Below are 18,352 nucleotides of genomic sequence, written 5' to 3' on the forward strand. Positions count from 1 at the left end.
ATAGAGGAGAGTCGATAGCTGTGAACCAGCGTGCGAGACAAACCTGTGCCACATTTGTTTCTCACATACATATTTTATTGTGAACAACAAATGGAAACATCACCAAGGGGTCGAAAAAAAAGGAGCAGCATTAGTCCACAAATATCAGAGACCAGGAAGAGGCAGAGAAATGGAGGCTGAAAATAGTGTCTTAAAAATACATTTTTGTGATCTTTTCTGATCTTTTTTTGTGGGGTTGAATGAGAAGTTAAGCTTTGTTTAATCTGTGTGAACAGCTGTAGACGTGCACACATAATTTTGACTGATTATCTTCTGGTGGTTGATTTTGAGAAACAAAAGGTATCTGAGAGAGACGTGTTTTTTTAGATCAATAAAGCCAGCTTCACAATATTACAGGAATATCACAGTGCTACCAAAGGCCTCTTTAAAGTCAAAGGATCACCTGTGAGCGTATAGCAATATAACAGGAACTTCATAGTGGTACAACTGCTACCATGAAAGAGTATAAATACCATAGGTGTCTCAATAAACACAGTATCACAAGGTAGAATATTACAGATATGTTATGGGAGAATAAACATGATGCAAAATGCCATGATTTGTGTTTAGGGGAACTTGTTTTTATGGAGGCTGTAATGAATGTTGGCTCTTCTGCTCCCCACTGCTGACTACAGCCAAATTTTTCCCCTTCATTTAATTGAATTCAAAGCATGTGATAGTAGTGACACGCCCCCTAGTGTTGCATGTCTGCCAGGCTCCTGGAGTTTGATAACCTTGCTCTGCGTCCGGGAGCATCACTGACGGAATGTGACCGTGGGTCTGGATGTCCTCCTCTTGTTGCTAATTGTTGATGCAGCCCCGAGGGTCTCTCGCATGGTGATCAGGGCTCATCCCCGGTCTCTTCTGATCTCTGTCCGCTCGGACCTACAATGATAAGCGCCGAGAGTGTGTTGGAGAGTGGAGACGAGCCTTGCATCCGGCTGGAGCCCCTGAAGAACACGCACTTGCCGGGCAAGGCGACGCCGACCGGTGTCTTAATGGACGGCAGCCCCAAAGTGACAGCCAACGGGTTGCACGACATAGAGGACCGGATTCTGAGGATCACCGGCTACTACGGCTACAACCCGGGATACTCCAGTCATAGAAGTGAGTGGAAAAGAAAACAAAGTGGTCAGTGGATGCGACAATGTCACGCCTGCCTTTGCCAGGTGTGACATCGCGTGAATTAAAGAGATAGAATATTATGATGGGGGGAAAATATGTGTATCAAGGGATTTTACAGAAAACTAAAAATGCAGTTAATGCGGTGCCAGTGGCGTGTAATGCACGAATCTTCTGTCCATGCAAATTAGTTTTCATTTTAATTAGGCTGTTGCAAAATCCAACAGCCATTGTAAACTCTGCTAACTGGGTTTTAATTACGGCTATTATGGAGCAGCATGATGTCAATCACTGCCAATATCAGCTGGGGGCTGGCTGATGGCTGGCCCATCCATCCCTGAGACACAATATTGCAGAGATACAAACCAATCTAACACCATCAGCCTGCGTAATTACACAGCAAAGTGGCATCCACAAATTATGCTGTCGTTTTCAAATTCAATTGCAAAGTTAATTATTTAAACTGTAGCCTAATGCTGTCCAGATCAAACACTGGTGAACTCAGCAAACAGCAATCACGTGCATGACAGCCTCATATTCCAATTCCAAATGTTTAATTAAAACAATCAATTTCCCCAAAAATGACAAACAGGCCAACAGCACCTCCTCCTGTGACGCATGTTGAACATTGCCAGCTCTCTGCTGACATGCTTGAGATATGGTAGTGCTTCCACAGGTTTAGCTCCTCTATAATTTTCATTTGTCAACGTGGTTTTGATTGGTGGAGCAATACTCTGGATTTTTTTTGCTGACACTGGAGACAACGGCTGAGATTGGAGGAGAGAGCTGATGGTGCACTTTGTTCTGGGATGATCTTTAAAATCTTGCCCTCCAGTTCTGTTAAAGTCTATTCCCAGAGGGGGGGGGGGCAACCACTGCAATGCTCTGTGCACAGCCAGTCCGGGGTTTTACAAATGGCTATGGTAATGAAGCAAGGTGTGCAGAGCAGGATTTAACAAGGTATAGCATTAGAGTAGTCACAGGTTCTCACCTCAGTGTTACATGATTGGCCTCATTGTATTGTGTCATCATTCTTTATTAAAGGTGCGGATGAACTGGTGCTTTTCTTGAACAACCCCCCCCCCCCCCCCCCCCAAAAAAAAAAATGTAATAGGTCATCTACCTGTGAGCCTCTTGCGCTTCAGATGCTGACACACTTCACCCTCCAAATTAATTGGACTTGTCACGTAAGCTCCCCAATGTCTCCCTCTGGCTGTTACATAAAAGTTCAACTACAAATTCATGACTTACTGTAGAGATACACATCTGGAAGAGAGATGTACTCCCAGTGTTATGACAGTTCCTTCCAAATCTACGACTCAACCATTATACTGACAAACTGGTTTCAAGTCCCAAAGGAAATGTGGGCATGTTGATAGGCCCTCGTTCAATCAAGAACAGTTCCAGCTGAGGCTCTTTTTTGGATGAGCTGGAAGCACCTCAATGGATTTTTAGATAGAGGCTGAAGAAAAGGAAATGAGCCTGTCTCTCATTAACTACCTCCTGTTTATCAGGGGTGTCAGTTGCAGTAGATTAAGCAGGAATGCAATCACACACTTTCATTTGTGAATATATCTACTCGTCCAGTTTAATCTATTGTAAGAATACCTGATTAACAAGGGGCACCCAAAAGTTTAGATTGAAAACAGAGTGAACAACTTTAACAGCTCAAGGGCCTCTGAAACAATGGCCATATTGTGTAACAAATACACATTTTTTGGCTCTGGTACTGACAGTGATGCTAAGCAAATTAAGACTACTAATATCATTCTATGTGTCCAATTTTGCGAATTATTTAAAATATAGAAGCCAGTTGAAAACACAGCCACAAATATGGAAAGTATGAATCATTTTGGTGTTCTTACAGTCATTGCTGTTCATTGGTTATTTCCAATGGCCCAGATGTTTGCTTATTTTATTGATGTTTAGATGTTTAGATGTCAACATATACTATCACGAAGGGCTGATATCATGAGATCATGAGAAACAGAAAAAATACTTAGTAATATCCAACTATTTTGAAAATCGATTCATCATTCTAGTAATTTTTTAAGCAAAAATGTCATGAGATTCATTGGTTCCAGCATCTCAAATGTTAAGATTTGCTGCTTTTCTTTGATATACAGTATATGACAGTAAATATCCTTGGTGATAGACTAAACGATCAATCGAGAGTATAAATGGTAGATTAATTTATGACAAAAGTAATCATTAGTTGTAGCCCTGGTTCCCAGGATCCAGGCCTCTGTATGTCCCATCTCAGTGCCTACTGAGGAAAATGAAAGGTGGGGTGCCGCCTGTGACGCAATTTCGGGTATCAGGAGCAGGTGTGGATTGTAATAGCATCTATACCAATCCTATAAATGTCAGTGTATCTGCGAGCGGAGGGGTTATTTCATTTGAGAGACATTTCCCATTTCTCTGATAAAATATGCCATCTGTAGCCTTGTGTTTCTCCATCTATCCATCAACTGATCATTGTGCATGCCAGAGTCAACAGAAGGTATTCCTCAGGGCAGCATAGCCTGCTTGTCACCATATTTCCTGCTTGCACAGCTCTTAAACATGCTGTGGCTGGTGCTGTCACTGTGAAGGAGTCGGACTAAATTGCTCGTGTGATCGTGTGAGTCATCCTCTTCTCTTATTTGATCGTTCTTGGAAAACTAGTCACTTTCCTTTTAAACGCTGCTTGCTGCCTGAAAGCGTCACTTACGCATTAATTTACTTCGCCTTGTTTACACGTCTTATAAACTTTGACCTCAGAATCACACGTCCCGCAATCTGTTGAGTATCATTTTCCATACAGGCCGAGACAAAGGAGCACATAAATAGAACAGTAGGCTCACCCTGCCAAGCCTATGGGGTAATGATATATTTAGTAAGATTGTGTTGCCAGTTTATTATTGCCACTTGCCATCTGCGTTGAATTGGAAGATGCCTCTGAGGGGGATTGTGGACTACATTTGGTGACAGGGACTAGGCTGTAATACATACAGTACGGCTGTGCTATAATGGCACATTTGCAGTGATATGTTGTGAAAGTAAGAAGTAAGTAAGCATGGTTCAATATTTTCTATTGTACCACTTTGTGTAGATGATAGCAGAACCACAAGAAAAATTGAAATGAAATTGACTTTAAATTAGAAAAAAGAAAGGACAACATATTCTAACAGCAGCCCCACTTGGCTCCTGCTGGAGCAGACAACAATGCTGTGTGCAGTAAATGCTTCCTTGGGATCTCTCGGAAAACCATCAGAATAATTTGCTGTGTATCTTGTTTTGAGTAGCTAATTTGGAGAAGGGCGAGTGTGTAGTGCTGGCACGCTCCCCGCTGGGTAAATAGGTATGGTGCAGGAGAAATGACAGGTACTTGTAGTGGCAGCCCCACTCAGCACTGTAACTGTGTTGTTCACTGCAGGCATCGCAGCAAGACAGCAGCACACACAGGCACTCAGAGGAGAAATATGAAGGAAGGGCGTGAAAAGCAACCATTTATCACAATGGGGTATGTTTGTTTGTGTGCAGAGAAAGTCTGGAGAGATGTACAAAGAAAACAGACATGCCTTTGAATCCATTCATGCCTGTGCTGATTGATGATTCACTTTGCATTTTTGAAATCATTTACATGCAGTGTTAACAGCAGGTGAGTTTTCACTTTCTCCCTCAAACATTGCCTCAAACATTCAGTACGTGCATGCGCTTATTTTGGACTGTCCCGTTCCCATGCCTGCTCACTCAGTGCTATTTATAACCAGCCCAGCGTCGAATGGGATATGAGCTTTGCCTGAGCGACTCCTGGAGTGCTGTTAGTCTCACATGCTCCTGGGAATGAGCAAAAACACAGTGCAAGTAATGGGTGCAATATTTCTCTAACAGTAGTTAGAGAACTGCTGACCTGTACTCGTTCCACCGTGCTATTGGTCATATGTTGTAATACGGTGTGTCTGGTGACTTAATATTTTGGCTGGCCCCAGCAATTCACCTCATGGTTGAGAAATATTTCCTGCAAGAAATTTTCTGTAATGCAAAAGTAAAATTACATAATAGAAGGGCACAATATGGTTTGTAATGGCCTTTCCATCAGGCTGAGTACACCAACAGTCTTGTCAGCAGCCTAACACTGCCCTCATGTGGTCTGTAAAACCAACAACAACAATAAAGACACTACATCCTCCAGTAAAATGCCAGACAGTAAATGCTACTTCACCACCATGTTTAAATCAGCATGAAAAGACACAGCTCATTGTGTCTGTAAAAACCAAAATGATCCTTAGATTTTTTGCATACTGTGTAATTTTACATCTTCTATGTTTCCAGGGCTAAATTAACAGCTTTTTTCATACAAATCACTGAAATCCACTTGTATTACCCGTAGTTATATCTAGCAATTCAGACAGTTCAACGGGGGTGAATGGAATTAAATTTGTGGTGCTCAAAGCATTAAATGAAAAATGTCATTTGAAGAACTCACTAACAACTTTGATTTGATTAATTGTAAATATGTTGAAAACTCTGCACTTCTAAGTTACAGTATCAATATGACAGGTCCTGCATTATTAAACTTATCATAAAGCCCTGTTTTGTAAAGGAGTCCTGTGGCAAAATCAAATTCTTAATTATTTTATTTCATATTGTGCTCACAGTGGACTTATGCCTGAATAGAGTTGTGTATTAAACTGGCACAGGTAGAGCCAGGTGGTTTTCCAGCAGAGCGGTACTGGTTGGTCTCTGGGCAAATTATGAAGCTGCCATTTACAATATGGTCTGCTGTGTGCTCAATGCACAAATACACAAGGGGCCCAACGGCGAATTGTTGGGGACAGCTAAAATATTTAGTCACCTGACATACAGTACTATAACATATGACCAATGGCACAGTGGAGCAAGAACAGGTCAGCAGTTCTGTAACCTTATGGGGAAATATTGCACCCATTACTTGGATGGTGTTTTGTACCTTAGGGCCCCTAACAGACTAATCCAGCCATGTTCTTTCCAATAATGTCCTTGTCACTGAGGATAATCCACAGACCTCACTGTGAATAGCTTTCACCAGGTCGACAGAAGAAATAAGCCCTATGAAAACTGTTTACAGAGATGTGTGTGAATTATCCAACATTGTTTCTGATAAACATATAACTTCATAAAGTGAAAAGTGAAACTATATGAATAACAAGACACCACTATTGACAGGTGAATTTTGAGCAAACAGGATCATCTGTCCGTCCTTATGTCCCTGTTGATGCACCTGTAATGCAATTCATCATATTCACCACTAGGTGTCCTCTTCTTCCAATGTTCTAACTACACTGAGTTGAGTTGACAATATGAGGATGAAAAAGTGGAAACATATCTGACAGTCAGCCCTTGATTCATGGTCTGTCCAGTCCAAACTAGAGCTGCAGATATCATTCATGCGTCCGTGTCTCACCTCCCATCCTCCTCCTTTGCTCCTGGTTCTCACTGAGATGTGATGAGTAACAGAGAGGGGTAAAGACAAAGGAGCTTGCACCACAAACTGAGGAGCATTGCTTCATCTAAATGACAAAAGAGCTTGAACCGGTTGAGTGCGTCAGTGCACAGGAGGCCCACTGTTGCTATGGAGGTAAAGAGAGAGGATGCTGTACTATTTTGTGCTCTGATTTGGGATGCAACAGTACCATTGTGTTATATCCACTCAGTTTCCTGTTTAACATTAGTACCACCTAGCTAGGTTATATGAAGTCATGATGGTGGAATTGGCATTGATTCAACCTTATGGTCATTTTGGAGCTGTAGTTTGTGGTGCTGTTGGATTGTAATGTTATACTGAGAAGTGTACAATTTGTGATGTTGGATATGATGCTGCTGGGCTGCAAAACTGATGAAGAGACAGAAAATTGATAAACACTCTTCTGGTCTTTTCAGTCTGCTGATGTGAAAGCAAACAAACAAAAATGTGTGAGCTGGCAGTGAACTTGTGACTAGTGCTTGGTCTAATATTTGAAAGTGAACTGTGGCCTCTATTTCTCTTAATCTGATAGCGATTAACATCCTGGGCTCTGCTGACTGGATCGTTTTTCTGTCTAGCTGCTGGCTCCACTCATCAGCAGGGCTATTTTTAAGTTTAACCCTCCTTGTCTCAGGGGATCCATACCCCCAGCTCATCCCCTGCTTACACCTGGCCAAACATTCGTTTCAGCCATTCTTACATCACACACTTAATGCACAAACATTTTAATCAAGCCTCATTCTCACGACATAACTATTTACATCAGTGTTGCACTCATTCTGTCACACTGAGAGACCATGGGAAATAAGTGTGGCATTGTCCTAAAAAAAAAAAGACGAACAGAGTGTTGCTTTTCCAAAGTGTCTCCTCAATATTGAATTCTGCATTCAAACAAATATATTACCATGGTGTTACTGGAACGTGGCCCTGCATTTTTTTCCATTGTAACAAACAGCCTAACAATACCTGTGCTGTCTGAAGAAAGCACAGAGAAGTACTCTGATCTGCTTTGCTCTCAATAGAAGTGCCAGAACTTTTGCTGATGAGCATTGGAGAGTAGAGACACACAGGAAGGGAGGGGCTCAGGGTGATACTGATATAATGACAGAGATCCTGGAGCAAACATGGCTGCAAACATTGCACTCATTTGGTATTCTTAACAAACCAACTTAGACAACAGGGCCAGTCCACTTACTGTATTGCGTGTTTTCTCTCTCTTAGGTCACATAGTGCTACTGTTCCTGGCTTGGCTAGTATTGATTTTACCGGTTAGAGGGTAAGCATAGCACAGCATAGGTTATATTAAGATCATATTACAGTCGGCAAGGCCTTATATGTCTGGCCGCATACACTAGACACTGATTTGTCTTTGATGGAGAGGCCCAAGCAATATTTAAATCCATTAAATCCTCAGGTAGATAAACCGCAGCTCGAGGTAGGATGGCCGGAGGGCTTTCCTTGAGATGGAAACTCCTGACCACAGTCCCGAGGGTGACTCACATGGCCCAGACTGACCCTCCTCAGGTCCAAACTGGCTGCTGATGAGAGGGTTTCCCTTGACTGTGCAACAGTAATGGAAAAAAGTATTGAAATCTTTTATTAAAGTAGTATCATCACAATGTAAATATTTGATTTAAAAACACTCCATTAACAGAAAACGCCTGGCGCAGAAATTTTTACTTCAGTAAATGTAATGAAGCATAGCATTTGTTCAGACAGAGCACTGAAGTTGTGTCTGCATTAGCTGATTGGTTTCACTCATGCTTCACAATCACTGGCTCATTCACAGCTGTGTGGCTATCAGCTAACTAGTAACATCCAATCATATTCATAGGGGAGTACAGTGCCGCCAACATAATGTGTCACTTCTAACTATTGCTTAGCTGATGCGCTCATGCCATCGCCGTTTGCTTCTGCAGCTCGCTCCACCACCACAACAGACTTACACGCTGTTTGTTTGGCATTGCTGATTGAACTAAGATTTATGTGCCATGTATGTTTATTCAGAGAGGATTAGTTCTCCCAGCTGCTCAGATTCTTAAAGTGTTCTCTCAAACAGTAGAGCCTTTTTTACTCCAATTTAGCTGTATAATCATTTGTTATTGTCACGATCTGGAGAAATGATTTGTTGTTACTTCTAGAGGAAATAATTAGCACTAAGACTTGTGGCTATGCCAGCTATTTACAGGCCACAACATATAGGTTTCTGACAACTAAGAAAGGATGTGGGCCTACCTGAACCCCAGTGAGTTCGACTTTTCTACTGCGGTGCCTCTTCACTCAAGTTAGGTGTCAAGTTATTTACACAGTAAGCAGTACTTTAATGTTTCAGGTGATCCAGATGCTGCTTGGTCTGACTGCTGTTGGTTATTCTAGCAAAGCGTCGTCTGACTCTCAGCCATCACATGATTTGATTAGATAGTGCCACATCGGAAGTATAGTTGAGTAATGCTGTAAAGTGGAAAAGCAAAATATGATCAGAGGAATGTCAAACAGAGATTGCGTTCACCTGTTTTCGTAGTTACCATGAGAGGCACGTCCATATCAGTAACAAATAACTTGAGTGATTAAGTGATGTGTAAATGTGTAATAGTGTGAGTACCATGTGGGCAGAGGCCCCCTTATCCGTCTTCTAAATATGAAGAGCACTATGATTACTTCAGAGGATGATGGAATTACATGCATAGGACTGGCATGTCTTTATGATAGTTATGTCTTTTGCATAGCTCCATTGATTAATGCTGCAGTGTCGAAAGCAACAGGAGAGAGCTCAGACTCTCAAGGAGCAGTGAAGAGCAGGAGATGTGCCAAGAAGATAGAGAGGCACTGGAAGACAAAGGACAAGAGTATATATATAGAGAGAGGAAGGGGTGAGAAGAGCCTGGTCAGGTAGAAAAGAGAGGGGAGGAGGAAGGAGAAAAGGAGGGGGCAGCAGCTAACACAGCATAATTAGCCAGGGCTGCTTGGTTACCTTCCAAACAAAGCTGCTGATTTGTGGAGCAAAGGAAGAGGAGGGGAAAAGCGAGAGAGACAGAGAGAAAAGAGGAGGGGGAGGACAGAAAGAGATGAGGGGAGTGATTGCGCCATGCCACACACACTTGAAGCTCAGTCTCCCTTGGAGACAGTGGCAACTCTGGATCACGGCATGACAGTGCAACAGTAGAGTCTCCACTTCACTGCACTTCCACTGAGCTATCTGCACTGAGCTGTGTCACTATCCCGACAGACAGAGACAGGCAGAGAGAGAGCACCAGTAACAGAGCGCTGGGCTGGAGAGGAACGGGGAGTCAGGACTGGAGTGCTGGGAAGAAGACAGAAGAGTTGACAGAGATCTGGGGAGGAGGGGGGCAATCAAGAGCGTGAAGAAGAAGCAGAGGAGTCAGGACAGGAGTTCGAGGATGCACGAAGCTAGAGGGAGGAGCTGCTGAGCGTGCAGCAGCGGCATCCCGGGCACACTTACACACACACACACACACACACACACACACACACACACACACACACACACACACACACACACACACTTATACACGCACACACACTTCCCAGGGAAGGACAGTGTGTTGTGCCCCCAGTGGAGGATGAAGAAGCACTCAGCCCGAGTGGCTCCTCTCAGCTCGTACAGCACTCAGGTCCTGACCTGCCCCATCTCTGAAGGTAAACTAAAAGAACCAGAGAGGCCCGAGACGCCATTTATACCAAAGTGTGTTCATTTTGTGTGGATGTGTTAGCATGAACGGAGTTATTGTCAGCATTAGCTCAGATAGGCTGCTTAAAACTATGGATTACTTTTATTCTATTTTTATTTTTTTCGACAGGTGAAGGCATATTATTTCCCATAAGGCATCATATGCACTGAAGTGTCATATTGAGTGTACAGGTATTGCATGTGTTCTACTCTAGTCAGTGGTGTGCTGCATTCAGCTATTGGATTGAGCTTTCACTAGGACTTCTTTGACAGTTTTCCTCTGGATCGTGTAACAAACACATTTGTATCATTTCAGTTTCCTGCTGGCAGAGTTGGGAAGCTCGATGTGTTGACAGGAAGTGCAGTTGTAGCAGCAGCATATGTTTGGCTGTTTTTGGCTGCCCTGTGTGGCTCAGCGCTAATGTAAAAAAAAAACAGCTGCTTTCACATCTGTTCATTCTGCCCACCTGTCCTTCCTTCATCTAAATGAGCATTTGTAGTCCCAACTCTTCGGCATCCTCACCCCTAAAAGCCTGGAAGTTCACCTAAATCCCTCCATCTTTTAACTTTTCATAACTATCATTGTAACCATGTCACATCTTCAGACCTCCTTTGGATAAAGACTTAATGCTGTATGATCTGTAGTAAGCGTGCCTAACACTGCAGACATGACTGTGAGCTTCATATTGGATTCAGCAGGGGTCCATCCATCAGTGTCACTGGCATGCAGCGTCAGTGGCGAGGAAAAACACAGAATGGATTGAAATGTGAGGTTCGAGCGGCACACTGCGTCACACAAAGTGCATAAGCTCTGTTAATGGGTGCCAGTAGTGAATGATCCAATGCAGCACTGTGATTTCTGTAATGAAATGGCTTGATGTTAACGCTTTCAAATACCTCCTTTTTCTAGCCGTAGTGAGGGAGTCAAATATTCCATGTGTGAATATAAACATTTTAAGTGCAGTATTAGTTAGCATTGTAGCCTAAATATAGCTTTAAAAAAAAGCTGTTTTTTTAGTGCGTGTCTATTCTGTAGATTCTAGTTTGTTTAGTTGGAAAGGAGCTTGTCTCAACTTCAAATTTAGTCACATAATTTAACTCTAATGTTAATGTTTTGTTTGTGGAGAGATATTTGAAAGTTTAGGCATTTATTCAGACTTTTATACAATGACATTTTAACCACAAAAACCTTTGGAATCTGGATGATTGTCTTTGTGTAAAAAAAAACTAAAAAAACACCCCTGGGCTCATAATTATGCACCAAATGATTTTCAAATGAAGCCTATTTACTTTAAGACACTACTCTGTAATTTGAGCAGTTTTCTAAACAAGAACACTTGCTTTGAGTGGACTGAAATTAAACTCCAAAAGCATTTTTTCTACTTAGTATTTCACTGCAATACTGTGCTGACAGTCTGTGTATGTCAGGGATTATTGTTTCCTTTGCAACTTTTTAGCAGCAATATTAGTCAGCAATAACACTGTCTGTTATGAGAATACAATTTTGGCCACTGGAGCTGCTTTTATGAGGCAGGGGAATAGTAGAGTTATAATATTACTGCATCTTGGCACCAGATCAGCCTGTAGTGGCTTTTACCTCAGGACAGAAAAGCCCGTATCTAACACTAAAAGCTTTAGGTTTTGTCGGTGCTATGAAACACGAACCATCTTGCTTGGTGGATGAGGAGAAGCAGATATAAAGGAAAAGGAATAAACGTGCTGCTTCTCTTTGGCACAAATATCAGATCTCAGTATGCCAGTTAGCAACCACAAGGCTCATTAGGTTGATTAAGAATCCTTGCTGTGACAGAATATAATTAGACCAAATCCCTCGATGATCCTGCAGACACGAAACTGTATCGGTGTTGAACATTTTACTTTTACCACATACTGTAGATCTGCTCCCAGCTGGGATGTACTGAAACATTTTATCTGAGAGGTTTTAGAGGTGATGGTCACAGTCTGCAATGAACAGAACTGAACTAAAAACAAAACTGACTTAATCAGTTTTACAGTTTTTGGATGCTAAAGGTTTTTATTGTCACTTATAGTTTGAGGGTTTTTTGGGCTCTTGCTTCAAACAGTGCACTGTGAGTTGGAAAGTTTAGTTCTGCTGTGTGGACAGACACTGGGCCAGTGCTGCACTGATGCAGTGCTGGAGAATAGCTAATTGCATTTACTCAGCAACTGTAATTATGTACAGTTTTGAGGTACTTGTATTTGACTTGAGTATTTCCATGCAACTTTATACTTCTACTCTCTGCTACATTTCAGTGGGAAATATTGTACTCCACTACAGTTATCTGATGGATAAAGTTACCGGTTACTTTTCATATTAAGATTTAACATTTAAAAAAACATATGATAATACATATTTCCTCTCTAAACATCTCATATGGTTTTATTTAAATACATTTAAATACAATCTTGTGAGGCTACCTGACCCCTAGGTCGGGAACCACTGGACTAAACTGCCTAATTGTATATAAAGCGGTTAAAACAAGCTCCAACATGATCAGTTACAGCAGTTAAATGCTACATACGCATTGATACATCACAACCTAATAATGTAAGATATGATAATATATCAGTCACAGGGGCCATTTTCTGAAGGAGTATTTTCGATTGACATTTTAAGTACATTTAGCTGATAATACTTCTGTACTTTTTCTTAATTAGTATGTAAAATGCAGGACAGTACTTGCAATGAGGCATTGGTACTTTAACTTAAGTAAAGGATCTGACTTCTACTTCTTCCACCACTGCACTGATTTGACTCTAATCTGTGACTTTATATGCACCAATCTTTCTCAGGTGTAACACTTATAGCCATTACCTAACGTTAATACTCTTACTGGGTGCCAGCAATGATCTCATGCATTCATTAAGCTTATAAAGTAAGTTTGACCCTTTGAAAAGACACTTATCAACTTACTTTGTGGTGAAAAGTTTGCTATCATTATCAGGAAACGGGGTGGACACAGAAACTTTAGATGATAAAAAGTAGCATCTCACCACCCTAAATGTTTTACACAGACAAATGAAGCCACACTCTGGTTACTTGATCAAAGAGTTTGTGCTCCACACACTGTATTACGAGTTTGTTTTTGATGAAAGAAAGAAATATTTACTTGCAGGTACAATCCATTTTCATTAGACCTGTCAGTGACGCTACTTGTACTCCCATTGCTTGACTTCCTGCTGAGGTCTCATTGCAGATAACAAACAAATGACTATCAGATGCAATAATGAGCACCCCTGAGGTGCCCTGCTACTGTGGAGGGGAGATACTACGGGTACAAGTTCCAGTGCTTGCAGGGCTCTGGTGTCTGTAGCCATGGTGGAAACGGCAGGGCTTCACGTGCTGAGCTAGCAAAGAAAGCACAGGCAGCAAACATCCAGCACATGTCATCTTTTATTCCTACCCTGGTGTAAATTGATCATGCTGTTGAAAGTTAAAGAACGGATCTGAGCTCTCTCTCCGGAAATGCTCACACACACACACAGCACTTCACATATTACACAGCACAGATAAGGTCTAGAAGCCACTCCCGCAGTCCATTAAGGCGCTGGGCCAGGTCAACCATGCGTCACTGGCATAAGATTAAAAATAAATCCTCTCTCTCTATCCATCTATCTATCTAACTATATTTATATATTATATTTTGGTGTATAATTTGTGTAGTGATAATATCGTACCTCTTTCCCGGTTACTCCATAATGTTCCAATATATCCCAAAGCCAACATTTTCATAGCAGGAATGTACCAACAGTCAAAACAGTGGCCAAGGTTGACATGACTTTCTTGTGGAATGTCATGTGGTTAGGTTTACTCTTGCTCTCTGGGTATCAGGTTTCTGTGCACACTTGACTACAATGGGTGTACAGTACGTGCTGCATCATGAGGCGACAAAGCTATTTATGACATGCACAGCCACAGTGCTAACCCAACACATTTTTAACAAAGTCTTGCCTTATACATTAGTGCCTTTACAGCAAGAAATGCAAACTGTGGTGGTGATCACTGAGGGTGACTGATCAATAAATGCTTGTGTGCTGGGCCCCAGCCAGGGAGACACTACATCCTATTGTATATACAGTAATACAAAGCATACAGAATATGCAAAGTTTGGCTTAATATAAATTATTTAGGAAAACGGCTGTGAAGCTGTAGTTATGCACAGCAATGCCAGTAGGGTTTCGAGCTAAATGCTGACATGGTCACAATGACAATGATAACATGTTGATGTTAACCAGGTATAATGTTTATCATGTTCATGCATCATGCATGCTAACATTTGCTAATTAGCACAAAACACAAAGTACAGCTGAGGCTGATATAGTTAGTTTTGCAGATATTTAGTCATAAAACAAAGTATTGGACAAAGTAGGGTTACGGTTAGTGATATTGACATATTGAGATATTTCACTCAAAACCACAAATGTAAACCTTATTGCGGCGCTAAAGGAAAAGTCAGGTGATCCCCAAAGTAACTGGGCTTCATCCTCTCAAAACCATGGGTGTCTGTACCAAATGTCATGGCAATCCATCCAGTGGTTGTCAAGAAGTTTAACTAAAAGCCAGGGGGATGGCGTAGGATTCATCCTTTGGGGACCATGAATATCTGGACAAAATGGCATGGCAATCTATCTAATAGTTGTTGAGATATTTCAGTCTGGCACAAGTGGTGGATCGATGGGTTGACTGGTTGACCAACTGATGTTGCTCACATGGCTAAAACACATTGAGATCTTGTAATTAAAATCTAAAAAAAGGTATAATTTTAGAGGCAAATATTTGAGGTTGTCTGTTCTCATTGCAATGTGCAATGCATTTTCTGTTATTGTCTTTTCTCCTTTTGTCTCCCATCAGGAGAGGACGGTTCAGAGTCTCATGCAGAGACACCAGGCAGCGAGACCAGTGAAGAGAGCCGGTCCTATCAGACATGTACCAACACAGCTCTGAAGGTGCTGGGTGGTCTGCTGATGGTGTTGTGTGTCTCCTCCTCCTGGGTGGGTACCACTCAGGTGGTTAAGCTGACCTTCCAGTCGTTCTCCTGTCCCTTCTTCATCTCTTGGTTCAGCAGCAACTGGAACATCCTCTTCTTCCCCATCTACTACTCTGGACATGTGGTTATCACACGGGAGAAGCAGACCCCAATACAGAAATTCAGGTAAACTACCAACAAAACTATCTTTGAATTCACATAAAGATTTCATAGAACATTTACTTAAGAAAAGTACTGTATCTGCTCAATCTAATCTAATCCCACTCTAAACTGTGTCGTCTAAAACTATCTTTTTTACCGTAAACCGAGTACCAGTTTACCATAACAGCTCCACTAGTGGTCCCTAGAGGCCTCGCTCCCCTTTACACTCAACTGAAGCAAATTTGAAACCACCTGACTGCCCATGAGGAACCAGGAAACTAAGCAACCAACATTTCCTTCCTCAAAGCATAGCGAGAATAAAAGCCTGACAAAGACCCAGTTCCAAGAGGATAAACAGGTTCTTGTGACTTCCTTTACCCTTCTGTGGTTCATTCTCTCTAACAGGGAGTGCAGTAAGCTCTTTGGGGAGGATGGGATGACTCTCAAGCTTTTTGTAAAGAGGACAGCACCCTTCTCAATCCTGTGGACACTGACCAACTACCTGTACCTCCTGGCCTTGAAGAAGCTGACCGCCACTGATGTCTCTGCCCTCTACTGTTGCCACAAGGCCTTCGTCTTTCTGTTGTCTTGGATTGTTCTCAAGGACCGGTTCATGGGTGTTCGGGTCTGTATGAAAACAGTATGAATATTATACATTCAAGGACTGCTTTTCTTACTTCTGACGAGTACTGATGGCTCTGAATCTCTGCCTGCAGATTGTGGCAGCCATAATGGCCATCACAGGTATTGTCATGATGGCTTATGCTGACGGTTTCCATGGTGATTCCTTTGTGGGCGTGGCACTGGCTGTGGGCTCGGCCTCAACATCAGCTCTCTACAAGGTTAAACCATCAAGCACATTACAGGCTGAAGCATTTGTGTGAGTGACTTTAAATACTTGTATAGTCACTGGTGTAAATTAAAAGTTGTCTCCTCACCATCCAGGTGATGTTCAAGATGTTCCTGGGCAGCGCCAATCTCGGAGAAGTGGCTCATTTCCTTTCCACTATGGGATTCTTTAATCTCATCTTCATCTCGTGCGTGCCCCTCATCCTCTACTTCACCAAGGTAGAGCACTGGGGCTCACTGTCCTCACTGCCGTGGGGATACCTGTGTGGACTGGCAGGACTGTGGCTGGGTGAGTATATACATCCCTGAAGAAGAATGAGGATCATGGTTTCAACCATGTGTTTTCATGAACAAAATATTACATTTTATATATTGTAGGACAAGGAATTGAGATACTTGATTAATTGTTTCAGATCTAATTTATTTGTACTTCCTCTTTTGTGTCTTTTACAGTGTTCAACATCTTGGTCCATGTTGGTGTGGTGCTGACATACCCAATTCTCATCTCCATAGGGACACTGCTCAGTGTGCCAGGAAATGCAGGTAAGATTTCTTTATGCAGTTCAAGTGTTAACTCCAATTTACTGATTATTATTTCTTGATTATTGTGGTGGAAATTAGTATGATTGTGAAAATGGGAGCAAATGGCCACACATACTGTGGTTTTGCCTTGAGAGGTCAGCACTTAAGGCCACTGTAGCAAACAGATTACACAGCAAGTCTGCCTCTCTCGTCCTGGAAACCCAATCATCAATGTGCCTAAACAGACCCTGCAACTATTCTCTCGCTGAGGGAGGATCAGGTTGCCAAGGCGACACTAAATGCCTGCAGATGAGCTCTTTTCTTTAACCACGATGGACTGTATGAAGGTCAGTGGGTTACGACAACTTGTCCCGGGACTCCAGACCACAAAGACACAGGGGATAAAGTGGATTGCTTATGCTGATTATAAGCCGCATTTGCTACACTCATCCCCTACAGCCGCAGTGTCCTGTTGTTTATCTTACTTTATGTAATTAATCTCAATTTGTTTTTGTTTCTCCGTCACCCTCCCCACCCTCCTTCCCTGTCCTGCTCTCTGGGCTCCCTCTTTTGTTCCTGTCTTTCTTTCACCTGCTGTAGCCGTAGATGTTTTGAAACATGAGGTGATCTTCAGCGTGGTGCGCCTGGCAGCCACCTGCATCATCTGCCTGGGCTTCTTGCTCCTGCTGCTGCCAGAGGAGTGGGACTCTGTCACGCTGCGTTTTCTAGCCACCATCGCAGACAAGAAGTCGGAGGAACACGGCGAGGAGCTCACAGAGTCCAGTGTCCACACTCGGAGCCGCAGTCGAGCCAATGGTGCTGTCTCCATTCCCTTGGCATGACGTGGCTGAACTCTGCTAGTAGCATCTGTTAACCAGTCTTGAAGTCCTGCCTGCTCATGTTGAAGTCCTCCATTGCCCACCCAGGAGGTGTGGCGGGATGTTTCGGCACAATATGGACTCTCTACCAGGAAGACAGGAAGTATGTCTTGATGTCTTGAACCTTAAACTTCACTCTGGAGATGCATCTCTGTCTCTGCCACTTCACCGCAGGAGGGGGAAATGAGAACATTTATGGCTCTTGCAAATCGAAAGGGTGGAAAGTGTTATTTACTTTCTTGAAATACTTGCCACGCTCAGTCCCGTTCCTCGCACGCACCCAAACCAAGAGCTGGCTGACCTCCCCTGACCTGCTCTGTGGACTGTATTCTGTGAATATAAATAATGGCAGGACCAGTTTGGCTCAATCTTATCTTATGTATTTATGATATTTATTTAGAGTTGTATCAATAAGAGTATTATTTTAAGTCTTATTGAATAGTATTATATACAAGAATGGCAATTATACTATGCGTAATGTACAGGCTTTTTTGGTTTTATAATAAAAGACTTAAACCCCACATAAATAGCAGTGTATTACTAGTTGATCTCTGGACCACATGTATGTGACTAAATCCTGAGTTATTTAACAATATTTTGGAACATCTTTTACATT

At 42.3% G+C, this 18,352-nt stretch overlaps 1 protein-coding gene across 1 annotated transcript; it reads left to right on the forward strand.

Moving 5' to 3' along the window:
- Positions 1-929: 929 nt before the first annotated feature.
- Positions 930-18,192, forward strand: slc35f4 (solute carrier family 35 member F4). Its single transcript, XM_070920469.1, has 7 exons — positions 930-1,146; positions 15,211-15,511; positions 15,893-16,112; positions 16,204-16,329; positions 16,433-16,625; positions 16,790-16,879; positions 17,459-18,192. The coding sequence occupies exons 1-7, from the start codon at positions 930-932 to the stop codon at positions 17,698-17,700; spliced, it is 1,389 nt and encodes a 462-aa protein (XP_070776570.1). The 3' UTR covers positions 17,701-18,192.
- The last annotated feature ends 160 nt before the right edge of the window (positions 18,193-18,352 follow it).

This window comes from Enoplosus armatus, chromosome 15 (genome assembly GCF_043641665.1).
Source record: "Enoplosus armatus isolate fEnoArm2 chromosome 15, fEnoArm2.hap1, whole genome shotgun sequence".
In the NCBI taxonomy this organism is placed as follows: Eukaryota; Metazoa; Chordata; class Actinopteri; order Centrarchiformes; family Enoplosidae; genus Enoplosus; species Enoplosus armatus.

Excerpts from the sequence above, each read along its gene's own strand:
- slc35f4 (XM_070920469.1), top strand. The coding sequence starts at position 930 with ATGATAAGCGCCGAGAGTGTGTTGGAGAGTGGAGACGAGCCTTGCATC. Across the intron at positions 15,512-15,892 it reads ACCCCAATACAGAAATTCAG|GGAGTGCAGTAAGCTCTTTG; the intron begins GTAAACTACCAA and ends TCTCTCTAACAG. Across the intron at positions 16,330-16,432 it reads CAACATCAGCTCTCTACAAG|GTGATGTTCAAGATGTTCCT; the intron begins GTTAAACCATCA and ends CTCACCATCCAG.